General features: G+C 38.1%; 1 protein-coding gene across 1 annotated transcript in view; it reads right to left on the reverse strand.

Annotated features, from left to right (window-relative positions):
- Window positions 1-11,793: 11,793 nt before the first annotated feature.
- The window catches only part of LOC141832654 (uncharacterized), a 3,035-nt gene continuing 650 nt past the window's right edge, over window positions 11,794-14,178 (reverse strand). The window contains exon 2 of the mRNA XM_074720115.1: window positions 11,794-11,834. Within this exon, the coding sequence (XP_074576216.1) occupies window positions 11,794-11,834 (41 nt within the window). The remainder of the gene's footprint in view (window positions 11,835-14,178) is intronic.

The following is a 14,178-nucleotide window of genomic DNA, read 5'->3' on the forward strand; positions in this document are numbered from 1 at the left end:
TGAAGGCCGAGGAAGCTCATACCAAAGCGAAGATGGCTTCTGCGGAATTGGCGAGGCAACGCAAGGATGCCGAAATACTTGCCAACTTAGTACTAGGGTGAGGCGAGATGATAGTACGTCAGGGAAGTTAGGTTAAGTGATCAAGAAGGGTAAGGAGTACCTAAATTGACTCACTTAGTCGAACTGAACTGACCGAAGCTACCTCGCCATATCTTAGACTAGTTAGACCAAGGTTTATCAACAAGTTGGTTAAATACATAATTTCTTAAGTTGATCTTGTCTTAGAAAGTGATCGTTGCTCCGATAACCAAGAAGGCCTCTGTGCCTCGCCACAGCCTTGAGATCAATTTTTAAAATGTGTATTTAATCAATTGACGGTTAAACCTGAATCTAACTCAAGGTTAATCAAATATAGATACCTCTCACAATAAACCAAGATAAAATTAGAAAATCATCTCACAATAAACCCATAGGATCACTAATTGATCATCTAGACTGGGTGAGATGAATAGATAATAATCTTATAAAAATAATTACCCAACAAACTTATTTCAAAATTAATTAATTTAAAAAATTATTTCAAAATTAATTAAACTTAAAATGGTTATTTCAAAATTAATTAACTTAAAAATTTATTTCAAAATTAATTAAACTTAAAATTATTATTTCAAAAATAATTAAACTTAAAATTATTTCAAATTATTTCAAAATTAATTAACATAAAACTTATTTCAAAATTAATTAACTTAAAAAGTATTTCAAAATTAATTAACTTAAAATTATTTCAAATTATTTCAAAATTAATTAACTTAAAATTATTTCAAAATTAAAATTAATTAAACTTAAAATTATTTCAAATAATTTTAAAATTAATTAACTTAAAATTATTTCAAAATTAACATTATATCAAAATTAATTAACATAAAATTATTTCAAATTAATAAATAATTTTCAAAATTTTCAAAACTAATTTCCTGTAAAAAATAACCTAATCTAACCCTTAATTAAACTTTAATTAAACTAATTAAACTTTTATGATTAAAAACATTAAAATCATCGAAATCAGCCGACTCGAGTCAACTCCAATCTCATCTAAGTCGACTCAAGCAAGGTCAGCGAAACGGCGAGAAAATTCCCGCTAGAAACCTCTTTTCACTTACCTGAGTCGACTCCAGCTCCGGCTGAGTCGACTCACACCGCCTCCTGAGTCGACTCAGGACATTGGAGTCGACTCAGACCAGTTTATAAAAAGGGTGCGGTCCCCACCGTGAGGTTTATCCCGAAAACCCTCCATTCTTCCGTCATTTACGATTTTTTCACGTCGCGGAAGCTAGGTTGTCGAATAGGAAACCCTTTAACCATCAAAATGGCCCCCAAGTAACATACTAAGCTTCCTCTTTTTTACTATATAAATTCATTTTTTTATTATTAGTTTTAAATATCGTTATTTTATTTAGACATCCTAGGAGAGGTAGAGAGGCTGCCTCAGCTAGTACCCCCTCTACAGACCCTAGATTTCCCAAAGAGGGACTCCGCCTTAGGTACGAAGAGACTGTCACTTGGATAGCATTACCATGTAGATCATTAGATAGAGGCTTCTTCCTATGGTCCTGTCCCCTATCCATGCAGGTCCTCAGCCACTATCACTTGGATAGGCTAGTATTCTGTACCACCCCGTGAACACGACCTTATGTTCAGAATTCTACAACAATTTAGACTTGCTAGACGATCACACCATTACCTCTAGAGTCGGACGTAGAAACGTCTCCATCACACTAGCCATGATTAATAATTTTCTAGGTTTCCGACACTCACAGTCCACTTTCGTAGTCTATCCACACACCAGCCTGCCCTTCGATGACCCCAATGGTGACATAACCTTAGATGTCTTGCACACATATTTTTTCTAGCAGGACCGAGCTCTAGGTTTAGTATCTTTTCACTCCACCGACCTTAGGGTATAGGACTATGTCCTATACAGAGTGATAGTGAACTGTGTCTTACCCTTAACCACCAAAAACCTGACATTGATACGACCATTCCACTCTTTTCTCCTCTATGCCTTCACCCACAGACTGGATATTGACTTAGGACTTCTGATATTCCATGTCATTGTCTATGCAGTGTCCATAGTCACCAGTAGGAGGGTACACTTGGGGTAGATACCACCGTTGGTGACATCCTACCTCATGGGGACATTGACTGTATAGGTTCTATACACATTACCCTAGGGCATGTAGACATAGACAACGAGGGGAGACTATCATGGAGCCTCAGCCTCAGCAGCCCCAGGATCAACCACCTCAGCCACAGCCAGGTCTAGAAGGAGAGGACATAGACCTCGGAGTAGAGATCGAGGAACTACAGGATCTACCTGATATACCTGCTCTACCTCCACCCATGACGACTGACTAGAGATTGGAGAGGGTGGAGGGGACCTTGCAGACTGTGATTGGATGCTTGGATGCACAGTTTGCTAGCATGGTTGAGATACTTCAGTTATTGAGAGTGATGCAGCTATCACCACCACCACCACCACCTCCTCAATAGACTTACTTCTCGGATACTTCTATTTGAGTTGTCTAGATGTTAAACTTATTTTGTTGACGTGTCTGTTAACTTGTTTGATGCACTTGGTTGGATGCTTGACTTGACTTGATGACAGCATAGTTTACTTGCTGCACTTTTTATGCATATTTTCGTTCTATTTATGTCAGCTATTCTTTCTATATTTATCTGAAGGTTTGGTAGAGTAGTAAAATGCATTTTTCAAAATGCATTGTTTTTAAATCTATTATAAGTATTTTTTTCAAAAATAAATTTCAAAACTTTACTTATCTTTTAAAAACTTTAGTTTATTTTAAACCTTATTTTTCGAAGATAACAAGAAATGTTTTAGCCTTAGACTAGATGCTATCCCCTAGAAAGCATGATCCTATAGATCTAGGTGGGCATCTCACAAAGCACACTAGGTACCTTACTTGTGTTTGTTAAACATAGAATGGTGTAAGATGTATAAGCTTCTAGTCTAAGTACCAAGATGCTTAAGTTAGTGCATCGAACCTTACTTAGACTTTAAACTCATATTGATCAAGTTAAGTGTCCCAGAAAGAAAAAGCATAATTTCTAAAGATTGGGATGATACACTTACACTTGGCTAACTGGGTCAAGCTTCTACTTTCTAGTAGTTAGCAAAAACCTAAGTTGGACACGCGCCCCAAAGGATAAATTTTTTTTACTAAGTACTTTTTATTACTAAGCTTGGACTCAAACTCTTAGAAAATATTTTTAAATATGTCAAAGGGGGAGAGAGTTATTCAAGGTTTCAAACTTTATTCAAAGGTTTTTTCAAAACTTTTAAAGAGTTTTTTTAATCTGTTAAAAGGGAGAGATTTTTAAGAGTTAAAAAGATAAGGATATCTGATTCATGGGGAGAAAGATAAGAAAACTGAATTCAGGGGGAGAATTAAATTCAAATTTTTTAAGCATGAATTCAGAGGGAGAGTGAAATTAAGGAAATTCACACAATTTCAATTATGCATCTTATTGTTGTTAAGCATTGCAATTGCTTGACTCATTGTTTTGAAGCTTAAATATGGTTTTAGCTTAAATTGAAACCTTAAATTGCCATAATCAAAAAGGGAGAAATTATTAGTGCACGGAGCACCAGCAGATCGAACCTTGGTTTTGATAATGGAACTAGGTTCAAGTTAAGTGTGTATGTTGGACTGATATGTTGATATAAGTGTGTAGGGAGCACAGGTTTAACTAAGTCATAATTGAAGCTAGGCACTTAAGTCTTGACATAGTCGAAGCACCAGGTGAAGTCTGGGCTGGTCTGGAGGACCATGCTGCAGTAGAAGTCTGGGTTGGTTAGGAGGACCAAGCCGTAGCAGAAGACTGGACTGATCGGGAAGGATCGAATCGCAGCAAAAGACTGGGCAGGTCGGGAAGGACCGAGCTGCAGAACAAACCCAGGGGGCCGAGGACAGAGCCGAGCAAAAGTCCAATGAGTCAGGAGGACTCGGTTGGCATCAGGTAAATTCTCCTAAGAGGAGTGGTTGATGACGTGTTCCCGAGAGGAACATTAGACGTCAGTCTAACCCAGGATTTCACTGGAAACCTGAAGTTATGACCCTGAGTTGGTTCCAGAAACTGACTCAAATAAGTTTACTTTGCATGTTATTTGCTAACTTTTTGGGCAGGTCAGAAAAATTGAGAAACGTAGACTCTGGGATAAAAATACTGATTTTTGCTATTTGAGTCGACTCAGATGATAGTTGGAGTCGACTCAAGCTGAGTCAGCAGTGTTCTGGAAGTCAGCGCCTTCGATTTGTCGACATTTGGACTGGAGTCGACTCAGACGGACACTAGAGTCGACTTAGAGTCAAATTCTATCCGGCAGACTCCACATCAGACTGATGTCGACTCAGCTGGCGACCCGAGTCGACTCAGGCAACGGATAATGAGCGGGAAGGAACATTTATCAAGCCACGTCGACTAGAGTTGACCCAGATACACAGTTGAGTCTACTCAGGTGTAGTATATAAGTCATGCGCGAGTAGCAGCCGAAACACAACTATTTTTTCTCCATTCTTTTGAATCGCTCATGCGGATTCTCTCGACGTCGGTGCCCTACATAATCTAGCTCGTCCCGAAAGACACTGGTTCACCAAGTTCGTCATTGTGGGGAAGATTCAACCTAAAAGTTCGGTAACACAGTAATTGATTTCATACTTTTAATTGTACTAGATTTTATGGAAGATTTTTGTACTTGTTAAACTTGCTGCCATAAGGGGCAAGTTACTTAGTGGATTGCCCGCAGTAAACAGTCAATGACCGTGGGCCTTGGAGTAGCAGCCTTGGGCTGTGCACCAAGTAAAAATAAACTATCTACTTATTTTTTCTATTCGTTTATTTCTGTTACTATTTGCTTCTGTGCGTACACGAATCGTTAAATCAAAAAGTGTGAAAAAGCGTACACACGCTATTCACTCGCCTCTAGAGTGTGTTCTCGATCCTACAATCCAAGCGTATATTTAGAGTGGGAAAAGAAAGTGGTATTAGTATTTGATTGCCACAACTACTTTGAAGAAAAGAAGGTAAAACCTGCTACTGTTGAGTTTATTGATTATGCTATTATTTGGCAGGATCAAATTATTTCCAAGTAGGAGAAGAAATAAAGAGAGACCCGTTGACACATGGGAGGAGATGAAATCTATAATGAGAAAGAGGTTCATTCGCTCAAGATTTGTACCAATGATTACAAAGTTTAACATAAGGGTCCAAGACTGTGGAGGAATACCACAAAGAGATGAAGATTAACATGATTCGAGCCAATGTGGAGGAGGACTAAGAAGCAACCATGGCACGATTTTTACAAGGTTTGAATCTAGAAATTACAAATGTAGTGGAGTTGCAACATTATGTGGAGCTTGAAGATATGGTGCATATGCCCATGAAAGTTGAAAGGCAACTCAAAAGGAAGGGTTCAATCAAGCATGAGCAAAGTCATAATTCATCCACTTGGAAATCTAGCTAGAATAAAAAGGTTGATAAAGTTGCATCAAAGAATAAGATCGAGTTTTTGAAGAATAAAGATTCTAGTTCTCCATTGGTCAAAGGTAAAGAACCTATCCAATCTTCAAGAAACAGGGATATTAATTGCTTTAAGTATTTGGAAAGAGGACATATTGCATCACAATGTTCAAACAAAAGAATTATAATTTTGAAAGAAAATAAAGAGTGAGTCCGAGATGATAGTGTCTTGCCACCATTATTTGAAAGTGATATAGAAAAGTATCTCACTGAAGGTGAAGCCCTAAATATGCAAATGAAGCAAGAAAATGAAGAACAACGAGAGAACATATTTCATACCAGTTGCCACATCAAAGAGAAGGTATGTAGTATGATTATCGATGGGGAAAGTTGCACAAATTTAGCTAGTACTCTTTTAGTTGAGAAATTATGTTTACCTACCACTAAACATCCTAGACCTTATAAACTACAATGATTGAATGATTGTGGGGAAGTTAAGGTCACTAAGTATTGGTTTCATTATCCATATGTAGGTATCATGATGAGGTTCTTTGTGATGTAGTGCCAATGCATGCAAGTCATTTGCTTTTAGGTAGATCATGACAATTTGATAGGAAGGTCATGCATGATAGTTCAAAAATAAGTATTCTTTTATGATTCATGGTAAACTTGTAACTCTTGTACCATTAACTCCTAAGCAAGTATATGAAGATAAATTGAGGATAAAAAATGAGAGTGAAAAAAGAAAAGATTGTGAGAAAAGAAAGAATAGAAAAGAAAAGGAGTGTGAGAAAATAAAAAGTGTGGATGAGAGGGGTGAAAAAAGAATGACATAGAAAAAAAATTTCAAGAGAAAGAGAGTAAAAAAAGTGAGCTTTTATGCAAAAGAAAAAGAGGTTAAGAGAATTTTTTTTATTCTCAACAATTGATAATTTTACTTTTGTACAAGGAGGCTTATTTGTCTAGTGTTGTTAAATCTCTTTTGTAGGAGTTTGAGGATGTATTTCCTGATGAATTGCCATCACTTAGGGGAATAGAGCACCAAATTGATTTCATCCCAGGAGCAACAATTCCTAATAGACCAGCCTATAGGAGTAATTTAGCGAAGATAAAGGAGCTTCAAAAGCAAGTTAAAGAGTTGATGAGGAAAGGATACATCCGAGAAAGTTTGAGCCCTTGTGTTGTTTCTATTTTACTTGTGACTAAGAAGGATAGAACTTGGAGAATGTACGTTGATTGTAGGGCTATTAACAAGATTATGGTAAAATATCGTCATCCTATTCCTAGATTAGATGATAAACTACATGTTTCTTGCATTTTCTCTAAAATTGATTTAAAATCTGGCTATCATCAAATTCGAATGGGTGAGGGAGATGAATGGAAAATTGCTTTTAAGACTAGGTATGGTTTATATGAATGGTTAGTCATGTCATACTTTTATAAGATTAATGAATCATATTTTATGTGCTTTTATTTGGAATTTTGTTGTAGTATATTTTGATGACATCTTGATTTATAGCAAAAATTTAGTTGAGCTTCAAAATCATTAATAAAAAGTTCTACTTGTTTTGTGAAAGGACAAGTGTACGTTAACCTTCAAAAATATTTTTTTTGCATTAGTCAGATTGAGTTTCTTTGATATATTGTTAGTGCTAAGGGAAGTAGATGAAGAGAAGGTTAAGCTATTCATGAATGGCCAACACCAAAAACCATAATTGAGGTATGTAGCTTTCATGGGTTGGCTAGTTTCTATAGGAGATTTGTTAAAATTTTAGTATTTTAGCTGCATCCTTGACTGAAGTTGTTAAAAAAAAATGTTGGTTTTCATTAGGATAGTGAACAAAATTTAACTTTCAACTTATTTAAGGACAAGCTAACTTTTGCACCATTACTTGCATTACCTAACTTTGCAAAAAATTTTGAAATTGAGTGTGATGCATCAGAAATAGGTATTGGCACTGTGTTAATACAAGAAGATTAACCCCTTGCTTATTTAAGTAAGAAACTCAGTGGAGCAACTTTGAACTATCTAACTTACGTCAAGGAGATGTATACATTAATGAAGGCTTTAAAGACTTGGCAACATTACTTATGGCCCAAAGTGTTTGTCATTCACACGGATCATAAATCGTTGAAGCATTTGAAGAGCTAAAGTAAGTTGAATAGTGATGGAGTCAAACCAAGTGAACAAGTTGCCTAACAAGCTAATATGGATCACGCTCAACCCACTCTAGATGTTGTTGATGATCCATTATGCATCAATGGAAATCCAATTACAAGAGCTAAGGCTAAGAAGATGAAAGAAGCACTTAATGTACATATTGAAGATGTGAAAGCCAAAGTTACTAGGGGAGATGATGGAGTAGTCTGAAAAAAACATACGAACTAAAAACAACGAACTATCCTCTTGCTGTGAGATGATGGAGTAGTTTGGCAGACCTCCAAGCTTTAACATCCTATCTGCTATCTGGCGAGAAAACAAGGAAATCCCAATGTCTGGGTAGTGAGTATATAATACTCAGTGGATACTAGAATGAAAGTGCACAACAACAAACATGATAAGACAACAGGATATCAACATAATGAATAAAGTCAGTATACTACGTACAACAACAGACATCATGCAATACGAACACAATCATGTGCAACAACCACAATCGTATAACAACAAGTATAACAACCACATATAACAACAAGTGCAACAACAATCAATGCAATACACAACCACTAACAAATGCATGTGCATATGATATGCATGGTCACTGTCTGCACTCGCCACTCCCAAACACCAACCCAGTGCTATGAACTAGGGCGCACGACAGGAAAGCTACACATGCCCCAACAACAAATCACTACTAATCAAGTGGGGAGCTGCAGGATATCACAGGAGGATTATTTAGCCAGTCCTGGTTGAACCCAACAATTGCTCTCACCTTGTGCCACTATCATATAGTGTCAAGTGAAGCCAACAATAACAACAATGATCGACACCTACTTCTATCATGTATATGTAATGATGTTCAATTCAATGAGTTAAGCCTATATATAATCAGGCATAATCAACATCAACTAGAATAAGTCATCATTCATAGGTAATAATAAAATGCAACTGTATGGAAATATCAAGATCGATCAACAAGATATTAAGCAACAAGGTAACAAGGATAAAATAAAGTAAATGACAACGGAAAGTAATCATGCACTTACAAATAGACCTATGTTGACCAAGTACAGGAGTACCTACCTGATCTGACGAACATCAATAAAGAACCCCCAAAAAAATACAACACTCCGTGTATATTAGGATCAATGAGTCAAAGTCCTGCAAATTCCAACATACAATACTAAATACAAAAATACATTAAATTTTCTTTAAAACAACCCTAACCACAATTCAATTAAAATTATAATCCAATTGGATTCATAATCCAATTGTTACCTTCAAATCCCACCAACCTAATCTAATCTAACCCATCCAATTAACTCATGCTAATTAAACACGAGTTAAACTCATTCCAATTGATCTTCAACCGAATCTAAACCAGCTGATTAAATTAAATTGATACCAGTTGGTTTAAACTTAAGCTCAGGATCAAATACCATTTAATTGATCTAACTCAACCTTAATCTATAACATTCATTAACCTAATCAAACTAATTTGGATTCATGTCAAGTTAAAGTAAACCCTAATATATTTCAAAATTAAATCTAGCATTTATAATCGGATCATTTTAGCATCTAAACCCCCATTAAACATCCAACCAATCCCAAAAATCCAACAACATTGAAGAAAATCGTAATCTCAAGAACTCACAAAACTTGATCCAATAGAACAGACAGTAAACAATCCCAAACAGATCAACAATTAGAGTACATCAATCTTAACCTAATTCATCAACCACCATGAGCAGATCAGTCTAAAAACCTAATAGAACAGTACCACAATACTCATCAAAATTTCAGAAATCTCAATACAAAAATAGATCCAACAGCAACAACGAATCCTGACCATATGCAAGAATTTAACATCCAAAAAACCCATCGGATTCAAGAAAAGGTATCTCACCTTAGATTTGAAGCTTTAGGAACCCTAGCTCAGCCCCGATTCAGCTCTATCAAGATCGTCGGTTCCCTCTTCCTCTCGGCCGTAGTCCATGAACTCACCGATCTGTTAGTTAAATCCCAATCAAAAATTTGAACACCCACAGATCAACGAAACTCCAACGCAGCAAGGGATTTGATTTTACCTGCCGGAGTTTTGTTTGCCGACGGTTCCTCTCGGTGTCGGCTTTAGATGGACGCCAGTGCGATTGCTTAATCAGGGAGAAGAAGGATACTTAGAATCCCTTCCTTCTCATCTAGGGTTTTTCTCTATTTTTTTCGCTGCCTTCGCGACATCAACGCCGGCAATTGCGAGATCTTCATCGCGATCCTCGATCAGCATAGGTGCGACTGCGAATAGAAATGGGGTCGCACATGCGATCTCGTGTGGGCACGAGGCGTGAATCCGGAGGAAGAAACAATCAGACCAAACCTATTAAGATTTGGGCTCAAATTGGGTTTGGTTCGAATCTGTATTGTAGCAAATCGGATTGATCTTGGTTCACTAACCAAATGAACTTCGATTTGACCGAAACTAATTTTATTCTATTCGTCTTCATTGGACGAAGCTTTTCATCGTATCTGTTCTGACAAAATATCTTCCATGACAAACCAAACTAAGTTGATTCAATTTAATTCAAAACTAAACCCTTTAGTTCACTAACCAAACAACCTCTAATTTAAACGAAATTAGTTTCATTCATTTCATCTTTGCAAGACGAGTTCCATTTTTTTCGTATCTTACATTCTCCCCCACTAACAAAAATTTGCTTCCCAAATTTACAATCGTCATATTATAGTGCAGAAATACCATAGTAATTAATTCATACTTCTAGTAAATAGATGAGGGTATCGAGCTCGGATAGTATCTTCCAATTCCCAAGTAGCCTTCTCATCTGTATGGTGCTACCACCCGACTTTTACAAATCGAATGATTTTGTTCTGTAACTGTCACTCCTTTTGGCCAAGGATCCGCATTGAAATCTTCTCATAAGACGTATCCGGCTGAAGAGGAATAGGTACTTCCTTCAAAATATGAGTAGGATGAGGCACGTATTTCCGTAGCATAGAAACATGAAATACGTTATGAACACTAGCAAGTGTTGGCGGTAATCCCAAGCGGTATGCCGCCTCACCAATCGACTTCAATATCTTAAATGGTCCAATATAGCGCGGAGCTAACTTCCCCTTCAATCCGAACCTCTTCACCCCTTTCGTGGGTGATACACGTAAGAATACATGGTCGCCCACAGAAAACTCTAGAGGTCTCCGTCTCTGATCCACATAACTCTTTTGTCGATCCTAAGCCTCTGCATATGTCGTCTGATAATGCGCACAAGCTCGACATCCTGTTGAATACTCTACGGGCCCAACAGCTGTCTCTCGCCAACTTCCTCCCACAATACCGGAGATCGGCAAGGCCTACCATACAAAGCCTTAAACGGAGCCATCTGAATTGTAGAATGATAACTGTTATTATATGCGAACTAAACCAGATGCAAGTGATCCTCCCAACTACCACCGAAATTCATAACACAAGCCCTCAGTAAATCTTCAGAGTCTGAATAGTATGGTCCGACTGACCATCTGTCTTCGGATGAAATGCTGTACTAAAATGAAGAGCTGTACTCAGTGCTTGCTGCAGACTCTGCTAGAACCATGAGGTAAAACACGGATCTCTATCCGAAATAATACTCACTAGTACTCCGTGACACCTGATGATCTCTCTACAATACAACTCTGCCAAATGATCTAGTGAATTAGTCTGATGTATTGGAAGAAAATGAGCGGATTTGATTAAATGGTCAACGATTACCCAAATTGCATCATGCCCCTTCTGGATCCTGGGTAGGCCTATAACGAAATCCATCATAATATGTTCCCACTTCCACTTAGATACTGGTATCTCTTGAAGTAACCCAGTTGGTCTCTAGTGCTCAGCCTTCACTTCTGACATACCAAACACCTCGCAACAAAATCTGTGATATCTCTCTTCATGTCGTTCCACCAATAAGACCGTTTCAAATCTCGATATATACGAGTACCCCCAAGATGTATCATAAATCTGGAATAGTGTGTCTATTGCAATAACTCTTCCTTAACCGGATGCTTCTCGAGAACGTAGAGTCTTCCTCAAAACTAAAGGATTCCATCTACGTCGCAAGAGAACTTTGACTGCTATCTGGAGTCCACCCTATTACAGATAAACCGAATATGCTAGTTACTAGCCTATGTTGACTTGATCTTCTGTACAATGGGTGACTGCGCCATCATAGAAAATATCACTCCTCGCTGAGTCTGGCCAAGCTCCACTAATCCCAACTCAGAAAATCATCGGACCAGATCAGTAACTGCCACCACTGACTAGCCAAAATCACACGAGATTTCTAGCTTAGCATGTCAGCTACCACATTATCTTTCCTCGTGTGGTAATTGATGGTATAATCATAATCCTTTAGATACTTCATCCAGCATCTCTATCTAAGGTTCAACTACTTCTGCGTGAACAAATACTTCAAACTCTTATGATCGGTGAAGACCTCGAAAGTAATCCCATACAGATAGTGTCGCTAAATCCTCAGAGCGAAGATAATAGCGGCAAGCTCTAAATCATGAACAGGGTCAAGAGAAGCATAGGCAATCACCCGATCACGCTACATCAACACTGCACCCAATTCCTGGAATGGCGCATTGGTGTAAAGTATGAATCCATCTTCTCCAAAAGGAATCACCAATATTAGGGCACTCACTAACCGCTACTTAAGCTCCTGAAAATTGGCCTCGCTCTGACCGGGCGAACTTCATCGCCTTTTTGGTCAGACGAGTGAGCGGTGTAGCAATACGAGAGAAACCTTCTACGAATCTCTAGTAATATCCAGCCAACCCAAGAAAACTACGCACTTACTGAATAGACTTTGGCTACTCCCAACTAGTAATTGCTTCAATCTTCTGAGGGTCTACAGAAATGTCTCAGATAGACACCACATGCTCGAGAAATCCCACAGAAGACAACCAGAATGCACATTTGCTGAACTTCTTATATAGTTGCTCACGATGTAATATCTCCAACACAATACGAAGATGCTGCTCATGCTCCTCCTACGATTGAGAGTATATCAAAATGTCATCAATGAAGACTATGACAAACCCATCCAGATACTTCAAGAAAACCCGATTCATCAAGTCCATAAATACGGCTAGAGCATTGGTGAGTCCGAATGGCAATACCAAGAACTTATAATGTCCATAGCGAGTACGAAAGACTGTCTTCTGTACATCATCGTCCCACACTCTCAGCTGATGATACCCAGATCTTATGTCAATCTTTGAGTATACGCAAGAGTCCTTCAACTGATCGAACAAGTCATCAATCCACAGCAAAGGGTATTTATTTTTGATTGTAACCACATTCAACTAACTGTAATTAATGCAAAACCTCAAAGATCCGTCTTTTTTTCTCACAAATAGAACTGGGGCTGTTAGGAAGTATACTGAAAAGACTAGGTCTTTCATATGTAAACATTTAAGAAATAAGAAATCATGATTTGGTCAAATGATTGCAAGATTGCCGACCAGGCGGCCGACCAGCATTCCAGCCGACAATGCAAAGAAATAATCGAAAAACACCAAATAAATTCATGACCTTACCCTAAAAGATGCCCTTCGCTGGCCGGTGTCGTCGCAGTTGCAGTCGGAGGATCGATCGAGAGGAAGGAGCAGCGGAGGAGGTCAGTGTCGGCCGGTGTCTTCGCAGGGAGAAAATCGCGAGAGAAAGGGAGAAAATCTGGAGGAAGAAGAAAAGGGATCGGGCGAGAATGTTAAGTTAGGGTATTTGGTGATGAGTTCTTATTTCGTTGCCAACTTTGTCGCTGATTTAGCGACGAATCCACTTAATTCTGAGTCGCCAAATTAGCGACGAAAAATGCTTTTCGTCGCCAAGTGCGATAACTTTAGCAACGAACTCGAATCCATCGCCAAATGACTAACTTAACGTGGGTCCACCCGTGATCGAAGCTGTAGTCTTAATGCATTTGATGACGAAAATGTGAATTCGTCGCCAAATTAGCGACGAACACAGGAATTCGTCGCCAAATTGGCGACGAAAATGGAATTCGTCGCCAATTTGGCGACGAATACAATTTTTGTCACCAATTTGGCGACGAATTCACATTTTCGTCACCAAATTACCTTTGTAATTATTTCATATTTTTATTTCTGGTCATTTGGGCGACGAATTTTTTTTTATCACAATTTTGCAATGAAATAATTTATTCGGCCCAATTGGCGATGAATTTGGCGATAAAAAAATTTTCATTCCAAATTAGCAACAAAATAATTTCCATCGCAAAAGTCATCACAAATTAGCAACAATTGCATTTTTCGTCACAAAATTTATCCCTATTTTACGATGAATGCATTTCGTCGCTAAAAGTCATCACGAATATGCAGTAATTTTGTAGTGTCTTCTAGCTATGGCCGGTGCCCACATCTCCTTGGTTCTCCCTTAGGGCTGGCGCCCAAGGAAGTAAGAAGAGAAG

This window comes from Curcuma longa, chromosome 7, assembly GCF_044706935.1.
Source record: "Curcuma longa cultivar G26 ecotype Majalengka, Jawa Barat chromosome 7, ITB_CL_G26_1.1, whole genome shotgun sequence".
Lineage (NCBI taxonomy): Eukaryota > Viridiplantae > Streptophyta > Magnoliopsida > Zingiberales > Zingiberaceae > Curcuma > Curcuma longa.